General features: G+C 36.0%; 1 protein-coding gene across 3 annotated transcripts in view; it reads right to left on the reverse strand.

Annotated features, from left to right (window-relative positions):
* Positions 1 to 21: 21 nt before the first annotated feature.
* vwa2 (von Willebrand factor A domain containing 2) overlaps positions 22 to 18,257 on the reverse strand; it is a 25,966-nt gene continuing 7,730 nt past the window's right edge. For 2 of the 3 annotated variants that reach the window (XM_073828143.1, XM_073828144.1), the window contains 12 exons: positions 17,318 to 17,392; positions 16,403 to 16,536; positions 14,539 to 14,648; positions 11,101 to 11,295; positions 8,916 to 9,049; positions 8,707 to 8,836; positions 7,010 to 7,065; positions 6,820 to 6,927; positions 4,100 to 4,678; positions 2,300 to 2,851; positions 2,093 to 2,215; positions 22 to 950 (listed from right to left, as the gene is read on the reverse strand). In XM_073828143.1, the coding sequence (XP_073684244.1) occupies positions 811 to 950; positions 2,093 to 2,215; positions 2,300 to 2,851; positions 4,100 to 4,678; positions 6,820 to 6,927; positions 7,010 to 7,065; positions 8,707 to 8,836; positions 8,916 to 9,049; positions 11,101 to 11,295; positions 14,539 to 14,648; positions 16,403 to 16,536; positions 17,318 to 17,392 (2,336 nt within the window). In that variant the 3' untranslated portion in view covers positions 22 to 810. Of the gene's footprint in view, positions 951 to 2,087; positions 2,216 to 2,299; positions 2,852 to 4,099; positions 4,679 to 6,819; positions 6,928 to 7,009; positions 7,066 to 8,706; positions 8,837 to 8,915; positions 9,050 to 11,100; positions 11,296 to 14,538; positions 14,649 to 16,402; positions 16,537 to 17,317; positions 17,393 to 18,257 lie in introns of those variants that run through there. The other variant, XM_073828145.1, reaches the window with a different exon arrangement.

An 18,257-nucleotide genomic window follows, 5' to 3' on the forward strand; every position in this document is an offset into this window, starting at 1 on the left:
AACACTGAGTTAGACTCAAAGTTCTGTAAAAATTTTATATCTTTACAATAGACAAATACACCACTGTAGTTAATACAAAATAAATATGGTCAAAAATGTAAGCCTCAAACATGAGGCTTTCTGTAACAAGGAGTTTTCAAGATGACAGATCACAAACAGAATATATGTTCACAAAGGGTTTTCAGTGCTGAATAAACTATACAACCAGCATCAAACCCCTTAAGATTGACCACGATTAAAAAAATACTCATTTAAGTCACTGAAAGCATTTACAAAATTCATTAAATGCGACCCTGGATCACAAAACCAGTCATAAGGGTCAATTTTTTGAAATTGAGATTTATACATTATCTAAAAGCTAAATAAATAAGTTTTCCATTGATGTATGGTTTGTTAGGATAGGACAATATTTGGTCGAAATACAACTATTTGAAAATCTGGAATCTGAGGATGCAAAAAAAATCTAAAGATTGAGAAAAGTTGTCTAAATTAAGTTTTTAGCAATGCATATTACTAATCAAAAATTCAGTTTTTATATATTTGCGGTAGGAAATTAACAAAATATCTTCATGGAAAATCTTTACTGAATATCCTAATGATTTTTTGCATAAAAAGAAAAATAATTTTGACCCAAATATACCTGTGCTACTTAAGACTGGTTTTGAAGTCCAGGGTCACAAACAGATATACATCCTGTTTGGTGTCACTTGGATTGCGTGTTAATCAGCATCTGAAGTCAATGTGAATGTAAAGAATGTGAATGTCTAACTCACATTGCTGAGCCGTGTCTCTGTCTATGTGTTTTTTTCTTTATCTGTGCTGTGTTTGGGACGCGTGTCTCCTGCGGTGCTGCCTATAGCGCTGCAGCAGCTCTTTTTCACTCTTGTGTTGACGGCGCCTCAGGCCTGAAGGTTTAGGGAGATCTCCTCTGGATGGCTGCTCTCTGCTTCCTGAAAAACAAGTTCACAAAAATACATAAGTCAAAAGACTTAAACATACCCTGCCAACCACTTGTCCATTCGGAAAACACCAAAATTATGACCCATCCGGCAGGCATAGAAAAAGGGACAAATCATACTGAGCACTGACATAAACAGATGTGTGAATATGTGTTCCATCATGTTCATAAGATGGTTTAAGTAATCAGGATTATACTGAGCAGCATTTTAATATTATTATAAAACAAAAATATCTAAACAACCTTAAAACAACATAACTAAATTTAGTTTTCAGATATTACACAAGATATTTCACAAAAAAGATGTTTACATATAGTCCAGAAGAGAAAATAATTTGTTTTTTTGTGTGTGTGATAGTTGTTCATGAGTCCCTTGTTTGTCCTGAACAGTTAAACTGCACGCTGTTCTTCAGAAAAATCTTTCAGATCCCATAAATTCTTTGTTTTTTCAGCTTTTTTGTTTATTTGAACTCTTTCCAACAATGACTGTATGATTTTGAGATCCATCTTTTCACACTGAGGACAACTGAGGGACTCATATGCAACTGTTTCAGAAGGTTCAAATGCTCACTAATGCTCCAGAAGGAAAAATTATGCATTAAGAGCCGGGGGGTGTAAACTTTTGAACAGAATGAATGTGTACATTTTTCTTATTTTGCCTAAATATCTTTTTTTTTGTTTTGTACTGCCCTTCAGAAGCTACAAAAGAAAAATGTCCGCATCTTCATTCTGTTCAAAAGTTTTCACCCCCCAGCTCTTAATGCGTTGTGTTTATTTCTGGATCAACAGTTGTCCTCAGTGTGAAAAGATGGATCTCAAAAACATACAGTGCTCGTTGGAAAGGGTTCAAATACACAAAAATGCTGAAAAACCAAAGAATTTGGCATTTTTACTATTATTTTCTCTTGTGGACTATATGTAAATGTCTTTTAGCTAATTTTATACTTGGATTAATTATACTTTTTTGCCCTTTTTGTTGCCTTTATTTAAATTAGACATGAAGCGAAGTAGGAGAAAGAGCTAAAAAACAAGCTAAAAGTAACCAAAAATGTGAAAAACTTCAATGAAAACCTCTATGTCTTTGTCAACTACCCACTATTGTCCAAAAACGAATTAGCAGTTATTTGTACTAACGTGTTTCGCAGTGTGGACCCTTCCAACCATGGCATTCACAGCGGTAGCTTCCGTTCAGCAGCACACAGACGCCATCATTCATACAGGGGTTTGGACTGCACAGGTTAACAGGTTTCTTCACATCTGTAAAACGAACATCAAGTTACAGAGGAGCAACACATGATGATAAATACATCAATATTTGTGCTCATTCATTTAGCTCAATACCTGCGCACACCATTTGTACCAGCACATCCTCAGAGTATTTCAGATCATCATATGAAGGTACAGAGATCATGTGATCCTCAGATCCAGCAATGCGGAAGAGAACCTCCTGCTGTTTGTCTCCTATGCCGATCACAAACACTGATACTCCGCTATCCCGGATCTTCTGTGCGGGCACCGCTGCATCTTCCGCACCCGTCCCATCTGTCAGCACCACTATGGCCTTGTTGACTCCAGGCCGTGCTCCTTTCCCCACCGTCAGGCTTTGGGAGAGCACATGGAGCAGGGCTGAACCTGTAGAGGCCTTCCCACCCAGAAAAGCAGCGTCTCCTACTGCCCTCAGCACAGCGGAGCCTGAGTCATACTTGTCCAGGTCAAAGACCGTGACGGGCCGTCTTCCATAAACCACCAGTCCCACCTGAGCCACATCGCGATTAATGTCAAACTGCACTGAGGTGCTCCGAACAAAGTCTTGAAGGTGGACGAAATTGTCTTTTCCTACACCACTCGAGGCATCCAAGACAAAAACAAGGTCCAACGCTTGACCCAGACAGCCTAGCAAAGACAAAAAGGGCTTTAGATTGAAAACTGAAAGAAATTGTTAACCCTAAATAACTTTTTTGTTTTAAAAACCCTGATTTAAATATTAGTTTAGTCACATTTTAGTGTATTTTTATGCAAAGAGTGTATTTAAAATGTGATTGACACATTCTGATAAAATATACCAGTGTTTTTGCCTTTTCTCACCCTTGTAAAACAGTTGTCTTTGCTCTTTACAAACTATTTTTGTGGTGCTTTTTGTCTCTTTTAGCACTACAGTTGAAGTCAAAAGTTTACATACACCTTGCAAAATCTACTAAATGTTAATTATTTTTACCAAAATAAGAGGAATCATACAAAATGCATGTTATTTTTTATTTAGTACTGACCTAAGTTTACATATAGTATACATAAGAAAATAATTGAATTCATAATAATGACCCCGTTCAAAAGTTGTTGTTTTTTTTGTTTTTTGTTTTTTGTGATGTTATTTTAGAAAAATCTTTCAGGTCGCACAAATTCTTTGGTTTTTCAGCATTTTTATTTATTTGAACCCTCAACAATGAATATGATTTTGAGATCCATCTTTTCACACTGTGGACAGCTGAGGGACTTATTTGCAACTATTACAGAAAGTTCAAACGCTCACTGATGCTTCAGAAGAAAACAATGCATTAAGAGCTGTGGGGGATGAAAACTTTTTGAATTTGAAGATCAGGGTAAATTTAACTTATTTTGTCCTCTGGGAAACATGTAGAAGTATCATCTGTAGCTTCTGAAGGGCAATACTAAATTAAAAAATAAATTATATTTAGTGAAAAAAAAAAAAAGTACACATCTTCATTCTGTTCAAAAGTTTTCACCCCCAGCTCTTAATGTATGGAGTTTCCTTCTGAAGCCTCAGTGAGCATTTGAACCTTCTGTAATAGTTGCATATGAGTCCCTCAGTTGTCCTCAGTGTGAAAAGATGGATCTCAAAATCATACAGTCATTGCTGGAAAGGGGTCAAATACATAAAAATGCTGTAAAACCAAAGAATTTCTGGGACCTGAAGGATTTCTCGAAAAACAGTGGGCAGTTTAACTGTTCAGGACAAACAAGGGACTCATGAACAAATATCGCTAAACAAAAAACACAAAATTATGACACCAGAGTGACTAAATCATAATTCTGGGTCAACTATTCCTTGAGGAATAACAATCCCAGATAAGCATTTTTGAGGACTTAACATTGGTTAAAATGAAATATTGTTGAGATATCTACCTTGGTTGTCGACACTGCATATTTTGGCTCTTAGCTCTGGGATCTTTGCGCTCAATCTATCAGGTGACTGGTATGTAATGGTGCGCTGGGGGTTCCCTGTGATGTTGTTTATTTCAGCCCTCATCCCGTCTGGCGCTACACCGATAATGAAGATCTCCCTGTCCCGTGCGTACTTTGCTGGCTCCACCACAGGATCCATCGACGGCGTTCCTGTGAGCAGCACTACCACTCGCGGCAGGTCGTCCTGAACATCTGCGAACACAGGTGCGCTCTGAAAGCCGTGGCGTGTGATGTATCGTAGGGCGTTTCCAGCCTTAGCCTGCCCACGACGATACTGCAAGCCCTCAACAGCTTGGATCAGCTTCGCCGGGTCTCTGTGCTCCCCAATTTTGGCCTCGATCTTCACATCGCTTCCATACTGGGCCAACCCCATCTTCACAGGGGTGTCAGAACTTAGCACAGCCTGCATGAAACGCTTCAGAAAGGACTTGAAGCGCAAGAAACCCTCCAGGGTAAGCGCAGAGGAGCCCTCGACGAGAAACAGCACATCAACAGAGCAGTCGAAACTGAGAATGGGAGCTGGAAAAAGAATACGGTTAAAAGAATATGCTAAGGGTTAGTTCACCCAAAAATGAAAATTAGCCCATTATTTACTCACCCTCTGGGCAACCTACTGTAGGTGTATATGACTTTCTTCTTTCAGTTGAATCTAATCTGAGTTGTATTAAAATTTGTTCCGGCTCTCCCAAGCTTTATCATGGCAGTGGGTAGGTGTTTCTCTTCATCAGTCTAAAGCAAGTCCATTAAAGCGCATTCATCCATAATAAAAAAGTGTCTCACACAGCTCCGGGGGGTAAATAAAGGTCTCCTGTAGTGAATGGATGTGTTTTTGCAAGAAAAATAACTGTGTTTAAAACGAAATAACTACTTTAACCCTTTAACGCGTACGATCACACCCGTGTGATTTGTCTTGGCTGGTCCCTGGGGCGTACGATCACACCGGTGTGATTCGAACGTTCGCCGCATCATGTCATCAGCTGCTGAATTCAAATCGGTTTTGGTGCTTTGGGCTGGCGCTAAGCCAATGCGGGGGAAAAAAAAACTATGCGGAAGCTGTTCCGGGCGGATGATGTATGACGTTCATTGTTTTGCATACTTCGCTCAGAAGTGACAAATGCGGACGCGCAGTGGAGAGATCAAAACCAAACAACAGTCACAAATTAGAAGTACAAAATGGGATTTGTAAAGAAAAATGTTGGAGGAGACTGGTTTTCCTTTGCTAAAGTAAGGAAACTTTGCTTCCTTTGCTCCTGTAAACAAATGTTGGTTTTCATGAGACTCACAGATGTACGACAGTGTGTAAAAGCTAGATTAAAGTGTTTATTAAATTTTAATATATTAGATTAGAATTTGTTGTTCTTACAAAAACACCTCCATTCACTGCAGGAGAACTTTATTCACCCCATGGATCCATGTGAGGCACTTTTTATTATGGATGGCTGCACTTCATTGGACTTGTTTTAGACTGATGAAGAGAAACACCCATCAACTGCAATAATAAAGCCTGGGAGAGCCAGAACAATTTTTTATAAAACTCCGACTGGATTCGTCTGAAGGAAGGAAGTCATATACAGCTAGGATGTCTGGACGGTGAATAAAAAATTGGCTAATTTTCATTTTTGGGTGAACTAACCCTTTAACATGCCTCTTCTGCATTATCTCATGTTTATTTTAGAGTTTAGTTGAGATCATGTGAGTGAGACATCTATTAACACATGCAAAAATGCATTTACAAACAGCATAAAATAAACCAAAAGATCCATCTTTCACTCTGCAGGTAAGTGGGGTCATCTGATCTAACCCTTGCCTGTGATGTCATTCAGTGACTGACAGAAGGAGGTTATGCGTGTCATCACATTCTGATTGGCTGGAGGATTCTATGTCAGTGTTACAATGGAACTCATAGGGACTGATGACGGCTTCTATCTTTGAATCTCATTTAGGAAACTTCCCCCATCTTGAAAATACGCGTGTGTATGTTTGTGTGGTACTCTCGATAATGGCGGAGGAGGGTGATGCGGAAGAGAATGCACACAAAAGTATTCTTGTAGCTTTGTAAAATTACAGTTGAACCACTGATGTCACATGGACTATTTTAACTATTTCTGGGTCTGGGAACATTTCAGTTACACTGCTCTCTATGCAGGGTCAGAAAACCTTGAATTTTATCAAAAATATCTTAATTTGTGTTACAAAGATAAATGAAGGTCTTACACATTTGAAATGACATGATGGTGAGAAATGAATGACATAATTACAATTTTTGATGAACTATCCCTTTAAGAAATCTATTTGATAGTTGAATTTCACTGCACCAAGCAACACATTAGCACGGCTTCTGACTTTAAGGGCATTTTGGGATGAGAACAGAGTGGTATTGGCTCATAATTAGAGTGTTCCTTTCATCTGAAGGAAATAAGACCTCAAAGGTATATTTCAGTCAGCCATGACCTAGCCCGAAAGCTGACCCCCACTGTAACATGAAACCATGAGCTGTTTATGACAACTCCCACCCACACACACACCCACACACATATACATACACAATCCAACCAACCCCATCAAAACAAAACACACACATCTCCCAGTGAACGTGAGACTGAAACAGCTCATTAGATGCAGAGGAGTGTGGGAAGAGAAGCACATGAATGTGAACTCACCACAATTGGGGTCACTGCCGTAGCCTGCAGGACACTCGCAGCGGTACTTCTCTAACCCCTCGGATATACACGTCCCACCGTTTTGACAGGGCTGAGAATCACAGGGGTCTGAAGAAAGACAGGACCATTAATGTTAATCAGATTGTTAATTAAATATCCATTATTCAGTTTTCTGATTGTTAGCTCTTACCTGGACATATAGTTCTGTGACAAACAACAGGATGTTGCTGGTAAACTTTGTTATACCTATAAGACAATGTGAAAACGTTTCAGTTCACACTTTTCTGTTAATAGATTAGTTCACTTCCAGAATAAAAATCTCATGATAATATACTCACCCCAATGTCATCCAAGATGTTCATGTCTTTCTTTCGAAAATAAATTTTCTCCATATAGTGGACTTCAATGGTGCGGTAATTACCTTATTTGCATTTGACTTACTTTGCGCATTCGCTTTGTAAATACTAGGTTGATACTTCCGCCTATGTCATGTGTACGTGATTACATAAGAGCTAGTGCAAGAGGAGCATTTGTGATTAAAAAGTATATAATTTTTTATTTTTTTTTTAGAAAATGACAGATAATTTCACTAGATTACCTGGCTGGGATCATGTAGAGCCCTTTGAAACTACAATTGAAATTTGGACCTTTAACCCGTTGGCCACCATTAAAGTCCATTATATGGAGAAAAGTCCTGTAATGTTTTCCTCAAAACCTTAATTTCTTTTCAACTGAAGAAAGAAATTAATATCTTGGATGACATGGGGGTGAGTAAATTATCAGGAAGTAATCCTTCAATGATCTTTGTTTTACCTCAGGCCATGAAGCCTCAAAAACTTTTTGAGTTAAAATATTTAATTTATTAGTTTGTTTATGTTTATGAAAGAGCATGTAAAACCACTATCACATTTATGTTAATAAACTTCTGTATGTTTTACCTAAGGCTATTAAAATTATTCAAAAGCATTAAAATTGTTTCTTTTTTAATGTACTTATTTTTTGGTCAAATGTTGTGTAAAACAATATGAAACCAGTGTCAGGCCATATGTTACTGTTAATGATCTCCTTTAAGTTTTACCCCAGGCCATGAAACTTAAATATGAGCCTGGGACACTTCAAAAGAACAATAACACACAATGTGATACAATGCAAACATAAGCTCAGACCTGAGGCATCTCTGTGACTAATGATCCATACTGGTGTGTAATGGAGTCAATGTGCATTAAAGGGATAGTTCACCCAAAAATGAAAATTCTGTCATTAATTACTCACCTTCATGTCGTTCCAAATTCGCAAGATTTTTCTTTGGAACACAAATTGAGATATTTTGGACGAAATCCGAGAGCTTCCTGACCCTGCATAGACAGCAATGCAACTGACACATTCAAGGCCCAAAAAGATAGTAAGAACATCAGTAAAATAGTCCATGTGACATCGGTGGTTTAACCCAATAATTTTGGGTTAAATACTTTTTGTGAGCAATGAAAACAAAAAAAATTACTTTATTCAACAATCTCTTTTGTGTCAGTCTTCATCACGCATTCATGAAACTTGGAACAGAAGAAATTGTTGAAGAAAGTTATTATTGTGTTCTTTGCGCACAAAAAGTATTATTGTAGATTGATAAAATTATGGTTGAACCACTGATGTCACATGGACTATTTTAACAATGTCCTTACTACCTTTCTGGGCCTTGAACATGTCAGTTGCGTTGCTGTCTATGCAGGGCCAAAAAACTTTCAACAGAAAATGACAGAATTTAAATTTTTGGGTGAACTATCCCTTTAAGAATGTGCATTTTGGTAATTTTAACATAGTATTGCCAAACTTCAATTAGGCCTAAAGCATCTAAAGACCATTGTGTTTTGTTCCATCCGTGTCATTTACCTGTAATGAGGGCAGAGGGATGCGTACGTTGAGTAACCCTTGGACCCTTTCCAGCACATGAAGTTTCCCTGAAGCTCTTTGACTGTCTCCAGAGTTTTGTGAACACATGGGTAAGACTCCACTTTACACCCTGCAGGTATCACAGTGCAGGAAATGAGACTCACTGTTCAAAATGGTGCTGCTGATTGAGTCACAGGTGAGTTTTTTACCTGAAGGAACGGCAGTGCAGACGGATGAGGTGGTGAGGGTGGTGAATAATCCGTTTACAGCATCACTAAAGTGCTCCGCGAAGAATACATGAGCGTCTGAAGGGCTGCTTGCCAATTCACGGAGCTCTTCCCATCTTAGAAGAGAAAGACAAGGCATGATTTAGCAGCTAGTATGCATTGTGATGTAGTATGCATTCATTAAATAGGCTTTGGTATCACATAGTCCTTCAGAAATCATTCTAATGTGCTGATTTGCTGCTCTAACATTTCTTATTATTATCATTGTTGCTTAAGACCTCAAACTTTTGAACACTTGTGTTTGTCACATAGTCAATTCCAGATTTATATTACACAACATATGGCCGATTATTTTTGAGATGACAGAGCATATGGTGCTGTAAGAACTCTGAGGGCTTTCATTCATCTAAACGTCACAGTAATTCACCCAAACACACCATTGATACAGTCCCAGCTGTTAGATACAGCCATTAAGGTGAGTTTATCCACTAAGCTTCCCTCTTCCTCCGGCACCTGTTGGGAAGCTGCCATAAAGCCTCGAAGTAAAGAGAGAGCACAGGAATTATGCTATCTGCAGCCTAACCAACAGCAACAACACACATCCAAGCTGTCAGCAGCCTTTTAGTGTACAATAACACACCTGTCAGTGAGACACTACTGTGTCTGAGAGCTGTCAGTAAATCAGTTCACTGTCTAATAGAGCTGAAAACATTTACAATATGACAGCACTTGTCCCTGAAAATGCTTCAAAATAATCGCTAACAAAAAACACTGAAAAGTACCATAATAATACCTTAATATTACCTATCCTACGTCATTCCTATATTATTTTTCACAGTACATTGCAGTACCATGTAATGTGCAGTACCATACTCAACCCATATTGTGTTTCAAAAAACATTTTTTTAAATTTCATCTCACTATAGAACCTGGACGGTTTGAAGTTCAAGTAATAATTTATTAGTATTTCTAGTGGTGATGATTGTGGACAATGTGTATTGGAGAAAAACATTAATAACATTCAGTTGTTAATTTTAAAAATTTAATTACAGGTAATAAAAAATAATATACATAATTATGTATTATATATTAATATTTTTCACATATTTTTCACACAAATGAAAATTAGATACTATAGTACTGTTTTTTGCACTACAGTAGTGAATAAACTACCAGTCAAAAGTTTTAAAGAGCATTAAAGCATTAAAGATTTTTAATGAAGATTTTTCAATAATGCTCTTCTGCTCACCAAGACTGTATTTATTTGATCCAAAATACAGCAAAAACTGTAATATTGTGAAATATTTGTACTATTTTAAATAACTGCTTTCTATTTAAACAATTTTTAAAATTTTATTTATTCCTGTGATCAAAGTAAAATTTTCAGCATCATTACTCCAGTCTTCAGTGATCCTTCAGAAATCTTTCTAATATGCTGATTTGCTGTTCACGAAACATTTATTATTATTATTATAATTAGCAATATTTAAAACAGTCAAATAAATTTTTTGAGTACAAAAAGCCTTTTGTAACATTATATACTATATCAAAAAAGCTTTGAGTTTTAGCAAGGATGCTTTAAATTGATCAAAAGTGATGATAAAAATATTAATAATGTTACAAAAGATTTCTATTTCAGATAAATGCTGTTCGGCTGAACGTTCTATTCATCAAAGAAACCTGAAAAAAATTCTACTACTACTATTACTAATAATAATAATAAAAGTTACAGTAAAGTAAATCAGAATATCAGATGCTAAAAATTCAGCTTTGAAATCACAGGAATAAATTCAAATAGAAAACAGTTATTTTAGATAGTAAAAATATGTCAAAATTTTACTGTTTTTGCTGTACTTTTGATCAAATAACTGCAGGCTTGGTGAGCAGAAGAGCCATTATAAAACATTGTATCATTCAAAAACTTTTGACTGGTGAGAAAATGCTTAATCTGCATGAAAATAATATCATATTAATATCATATTAAACTATTTTTACAGGCTTCACTTTTACAGGCATCAAATTCATTTCCTTTGATCAAAACATAATTTCTTACTTTGTGTGAAATGATTTGGTGGTGAAATATGTCCCAAGACTTTGGGAAGCAGGTTATTAGAGATTTGAAAGTTTTATTTTCGTTATTGAAGTGTGTGTAAATGTTATGTGTTACCTGGGGTAACGAATCCCCACGGCAAACAGAGTCACTCCAGACAGCTTGAGCTCCGAGGCAGCCAGCTGCGCTGCCCCCTGGGACTTTCCGTCAGATAAGAGGATGACGACGCGTGGCACTGTGGAATTACGTCCGCCGGAAAACCCCTTCCTCAGAACGAACTTCAGAGCCAGACCTGTCTGTGTGCTTCCACCTCTGAGTGAGAGAAAAAAAACAGATTTACTTATACACAGCATTTTAAGACATAAAACTGAAAAACTGAATATTTCCATGCATGTGACCCTGGACCACAAAACCAGTCTTAAGTGGCACAGGTATTTTGTAGCAATAGCCAACAATACATTGTATGGCCCAAAATTATAAAATTTTCTTTTGTTCCAAAAATCATTAGGATTTAAGATAAAGATCATGATTCATGAATATATTTTGTAAATTTCCTACCGTAAATATATCCAAACTTAATTTTTGATTAGTAATATGCATTGCTAAGAACTTCATTTGGACAACTTTACAGGCAATTTTCTCAATATTTAGTTTTTCTCACCCTCAGATTCCAGATTTTCAAATAGTATCTCAGCCAAATATTGTCCTATCCAAACAAACCATACATCAATAGAAAGCTTTCAAAAAATGCACCCTTATGACGGTTTTTGTGGTCAAGGGTCACTTTGAAATGATATTCCAGTCTTTATTACTGAGCTTTGTGGTATGTCACACCTTCACTGTGGAGAAGAGTAAATCAGATACCCACAGCAGCACAGTCAACACTGCACAATGAAGAGGACCGTCTGGCAGGGAGTCTTCTTTGACTGCCTATGCTCTAATCTCTTATTAATTTAACTACGGCGGCCCCTCAGAAGTCTTGGGATAACACAGAAGCCTTTAGTTCCCTTCACTGCACTGTGTCCTTAATGCACCCCTCATGATGAAACCTAAACCAATTACAGCACTCTCAGATTCACACTGACTGCTGTTTTATCTTTAGGAGGATTCAAACTCGGCTTGACTACTTTCCAGTGTTAAAAAATCAATTCTGTCATTAATTACTCACCCTCATGTCGTTCCAAAACCCTACGACCACCTTCGTTCATCTTCGGAACACAAATTAAGATATTTTTGATGAAATCCAAGAGATTTCTGACCTTGCATAGACCGTAACACAACATTCAAGGCTCAGAAAAGTAGTAAGGGCATCAGTTAAACAGTCCATTATGTAGAGTGCCCTCCACTAATATTGGCACCCTTAGTAAATATGAGCAAAGGTGACTGTGAAAATAAATCTGCATCATTTATCTATTAGATCTTTCATTCGAAAAATTCACTAAATTCTAACCCTTTCATTGAAGTAAAACAATGGAAAATGGGGGTGGGTCTCATTATGAAATAAATGTTTTTCTCTAGTTCATGTTGGCCACAATTATTGTCAAAGTAAAATATCTCTGGAGTATATTCCCATTAATATTATTTTTTTTAGCACACCAGGATGGCTAGGAGTATAAAATTGTCCAGCCATGACTTTCTGTTCCACAGGATTATAAATATGAGGAACACAAAAGCCAAATTCCCTTAATCAGCCATTACAAGATGGATGTAGTTCTGATATGCAGAACAGAACAGAAGAACAACAGAAGTTTGTTGAGCTTCACAAAATAGAAAGTGGCTGTAAGAAAAGAGCTAAAGCATTCAAAATCCCCATTCCCACCATCAGGGCAATAATTACGAAGGTCCAATCAAATAAAGATGTTATAAATCTGCCCAGAAGAGGATGTGTGTCTATATCATCCTAATGCACGATAAGGAGGAGAGTTTGAGTGGCCAAAGACTCTCCAAGGATCACAGTTGGAGAATTGCAGAGAATTATTAAGTCTTGGGGTCAGAAAGCCTAAAATAAAATGATCAAACAGCCCCTACATCACCACATGTTGTTCCAGAGGGTTTCAAGAAAAAATCCTCCTGGCTTACCCAAAAACAAACTCCAGCATATTCACTTGTCAGACATGATTGGAACTTCAAACAAGACTGGCTTCTATGGTCAGATGAAAATAAAAATGAGCTTTTTGGCAGCTAACCCTCCAGATGGTTTTGGTGCAGACAGGGATAAAAATACTGCTGGGTCTTTAATGTTGTGGACCTATTTTCTGCCGGACATCTTGTTTAGATACATGGCTTTATGGACTCTATCAAATACCAGCAGATAAAAAAAATAAACCTGACTGCCTCTGTTAGAAATCTTATAATGGGCCATGGTTGCATCTTCCAGCAGGACGATGATCCAAAACACACATCAAAATCAACACAAAAATTGTGTTATAAGATTTCTAACAGAGGCAGTCAGGTTTAGATTTTTTATCTGCTGGTATTTGATAGAATCCTTAAAGCCGTGTCACTGAGCACAGAATGAAGCTTCTACCATGGCCGTCCCAGTTCCCTGACCTGAACCCTGTATAGAAACTGAAGAGAAGAAGCACCAACATGAAGCTGGGAAGAGAGAGATTCTGGAGAATCTAGAGAGATTCTGTTTGAAGGAATGGCCTCTGATCTCTTGTCAGGTGTTCTCCAAACTCATTAGACTTTGTTGGAGAAAACTCAGAACTGCTATCTTGGGAAAAGGTCTTTGCAATAATTGGGTGCCAATAATAGTGGCCAATGTGAACTAGTGAAAAACATTATCTTATAATGAGATTTTACCCCTAGGTTCTGTTAATTTACTTCAATGACACATTATAATTTTGTGAATGAAATTGATTTTTTGAATGAAAGATCAAAAGGATAAATTATGCAGATTTATTTTCACATCCACCTTTGCTCATATTTACCAAGGGTTTCAATATTTGTGGAGGGCACTGTATGTTTGTAAGTACAAAATACAGTTTCATGAGTGACTAGTGAATAACAACTACATTTTTCACTGTCACCTACTGACAATACTCCTTTATCCTGTGCTGAAATACATGATCTCCTATATCCTACAGGGATCCTGACTGAGTGCCAGATGAGAGGCAGGCATGTGCACAGCTGGGCTTCTCTCCATCATCTTCGCTCACAGTTGTTCAGCTAGAAAGACAAGTGGTGATATTTTCATAGAGTGGGAATCCGAAACGGTAATTTCACAGCCTGTCGAGGGAGATGTGGTATGTCCTGACTGGGTGATGAGGTTCAGGCCAGCTGTGTGTCTCACAGTGTAATTCAGCTACTAGTCATTACAGATCCTTGCACACCCTTCACCACAAAAACTATTAATTCAACCTCATCAAGCCCTCCATCACAACACTGCGCACTCAGACATACTTGCGCACACATGTTGAGAGTGTAATGTAAACACAAGTCTGCCAGGTCTGTGTTGACACAGTCTTCAAGATATAAAATGGAGTGAGGTATTTCTCATCCTCCACAGGAAGTGCAAAGGCCTGATAGACACAATAACAGTAATCTCTGTACCTATAGTGGATTTTCTTCATCTTTTTCTTCAGCTCCTCTTTGCTGTTATAGGAGTCTAGACTGATTTCCAGCTTGGGCGTGGAACCAAACTGAATCACGCCAACTCTCACCTGCCCAAAACAGAGAATGACGTTTAAACACCACACACAGGAAGAGGAAATGTTTTTATTGAACATAATGATACGAGAAGTTGAAGATGGGCCATGCAAAATATATAAGAATACACTGTAAAATCTAACTTTGACAAGAAAATGTTATTTAAGTCTTGCTATTTGTGAAATTTACAAGCAATTTTTAAGTGGAAACTGTTTCTGTTTTTTCAGGTCATGTTGTTCAAATCCTCTATGCAAATTTTTTTATTTATTTTTTGTAGTGATCAATAGCTGTCATATTCCAAATTATACAGCATAAAAGATCATTCATATGACTTTTGTTATATTTCTTCAGGCCGTCTGAAGTCAAATTATAGCTTTATGTGAAAATAAACAACAAAAACAGTAATTATTCACTAATTTACATTTGGTTGATGAAATAAAGAAATAAAGTCATTTGCAAGATAAAACTTCTCAAAATTGCGTGATATAAACTTGCAATTGCGAGATAATTCTGACTTTTTTCTCAGAATTGCGTGATATAAACAAGTGCAAAAAACTCACAATTGTGAGAAATAAAGTCAATTGTGAGATATGAATGTATAATTCTGACTTTTTTTCTTAGAATTGTGTGATATAAATTCACATGAGAAATAAAGTCAGAATTGCAAGATAAAAACATAATGCAGATTTTTTTTTCTCAAAATTGCGTGATATAAACTTGCAATTGCGAGATAACTCAATTCTGACTTTTTTTCTCAGAACTGCGTGATATAAACTTAAAATTGTGAGCGATAAACTCAAAATTGCGAGATAAAAAAAATCATAATTCTGACTTTTTTTCTCAGAATTGCGAGATAAAAAAATCACAATTCTGACTTTTTTTTACAGAATTGTGATATAAACTCACAATTGTGAGAAATGAATTTATAATTCTGACTTTTTTCTCGGAATGGCGTGATATAAACTCGCAATTGTGAGATATAAAGTCAGAATTGCAAGATAAAAACTAATAACTCTAACTTATTTCTCCGAATTGCATGATAAAGTATAAACTCGCAATTGCAAAATAAAAACTCATAATTCTGGCTTTTTTTTTTAAATTGTGTGATATAAAGTCAGAATTGTGAGAAAAACGGCAATTCTGTCCTTTTTTCAATTCTCAATATAAAGTCAAATTTTGAATCTGACAATGCTGACTTAATAACAATTGCGTGTTATAAAGTCAGAATTCTGTGAAAATTCTGAGAAAAAAAGTCACAATTGCGAGCTATAAATGTGCAATTCTGAGGAAAAAAATCATTCTAAATTTATATCTCACAATTCTGACTTTATATCTCAGAATTTCGAGTTTGTCTTGCAATTCTGACAATAACTCGCAATTGCGAGTTTATATCGCAATTTTGAGAAAACAAATTGATTTGTGTGTTTATTTGGGACTTTATATCTTGCAATTCTAAGAAAAAAAAGTCAGATTCGCGAGTTTATTTCTCACAATTCTGACTTTATGACTTGCAATTGCGAGTTTATATCAGAATTGTGAGAAAAAAAAAATCTAAATTTTGAGATTAAAAAAATCACAATCACCTTTTAATTTTCACCTTTAATTTTAAAGTGGCAGAAACACAACTTCCATACTGATCACTTTAGAGAGCAAGAGTTGCATAATAAAATTACAGCACAGTAGACTGTAAAAACACAAGGATGAGTAAATAATTTTCTTTTCATTTTGATAGAACTTTTCGTTCAATCTGAGTTTAACGCAATCTGACCTTGTCTGCGCTGACATCGAGAGCCTCACACAACTTCAACACATAGTGGCGAGACCGTTCAAATCCTCCTTTCCCAACGCTGTAAGAGCTATCCATCACAAAGAGAATATCCATGGCTGCGGAGCACTGCATCACTGACCACACACAGGAGAAAACACAAAGCTTACTCATTTGAACTCCATCTTTAGCTACTGAATGGTCACTAATGTATAGTATTAGTCCAGACTGATTAACCCAGTGGCACATGAAACAACACAATGGCAGTGCAAAACAGCAACACTCACACATTCACATAAACACTGGCCTGTATTTGACACTCAAGCAGCTCAAAGGTCGCCTGTGGCATGTTCTAGCAGAGATAAATACTTACAAACACATTACAGCAAGTTTGTGCTAGTCAACCGGCTAAATTATAATCCATGTAGCTGTCATGTTAGAACCCGCCGCCTGTCATAAAGAAGGTGGTTAGACAGAGACGCAGAGACGGCATGGCGCTGTCTGTAACAGTACATGGTGCACACTTAGCTACAAATCAGGACGCAACACAGACTTGTATTGTTCTTATGTAATGCTAAATGTAATTTCTAGCAGACAACTTCTGGGGGCAATTTTGTCTCTAAATTATATGTAAGTAAACACACAAACTCTCACAGGATTTCCATGTCTCTACGGAGTCATTCCTTCAGACATTCAACATGAAACTAAACCCTCTCTTTACAAGTAAACACAGGTTACTCTCTCACACATTTAAACACATTGGCAGTAGATCAGTGGTTCCTCATACAGACAGAAATTAATTCTTCTATTCTAGAAATACTTTCAAAGCTGTCCATCTAAACTACAGAGCTGCTTTGTAAATGTCTGAGGATTTATCCCTTTTTTTCGAACTGAGAAAGAAAAAAAGTCGACACTCACTTTCTCCAGCAGCGTTTATCTTCATTATAGTTTCCAGATCCGTTTGCATTTCCTGCACAGAGGAAATGGACCAAACTATGAAGAAAGAGATACTGTCATTAGTAGAGGTAGTAGATAGTAGATAATAGAGAGTAGAAAACTTACCAAACAATCTGAAATTTAAATTAGACATAGGTTGTAAAAGGTTACAACCTATTTTTAGGATCATTAAGGTTATTTTAAAAAATGGCGCCATTCCTAATTAAAAAGTTAACTGTAATAGTTTTATGAAAATGTTTATGACAATAAATAAATAAATAATTCATAAAATAAAGAGAATCACACTAAATACATAAATAAGTAAATATATAAATATTTCATGCATTTCATAAAATAAAATTTTCAAAAACTGACCAAGAACCGGTCATATTTCACCCATGAATCAACTCACAGTTAATAAATAAATAAATATTTCATAAAATAAAGAGAATCACACTAAATAAATAAATAAATAAATATTTCATACAATAAATATTTTAAATTTTAAAAAAGAAAATATTTCTCAAATTGTTTTAAAAAGTTTATAAATTATTAAAACTAACCAAGAACCGGTCATATTTCACCCATAAATTAATTCACAGTTAATAAATCAATCAATCAATAAATACATATTTCATAAAACAAAGAGAATCAAACTAAATAAATAAATAAATGAATCATAAAATAAAGACATTCACACTAAATACATTAATAAGTAAAAAAAAAAAATATATATATATATATATATATATATATATATATATATATATATATATATATATATATATATATAAATATTTCATACATTTCATAAAATTAAAAATTACAAATTTAAAGTTTATAAAGTTTATAAAGTTTATAAAATAAATTACTAAATATTTTATAAAATAAAGAGAATCACACTAAACAAACAAACAAATAT

Source organism: Garra rufa, chromosome 22, assembly GCF_049309525.1.
Source record: "Garra rufa chromosome 22, GarRuf1.0, whole genome shotgun sequence".
Lineage (NCBI taxonomy): Eukaryota > Metazoa > Chordata > Actinopteri > Cypriniformes > Cyprinidae > Garra > Garra rufa.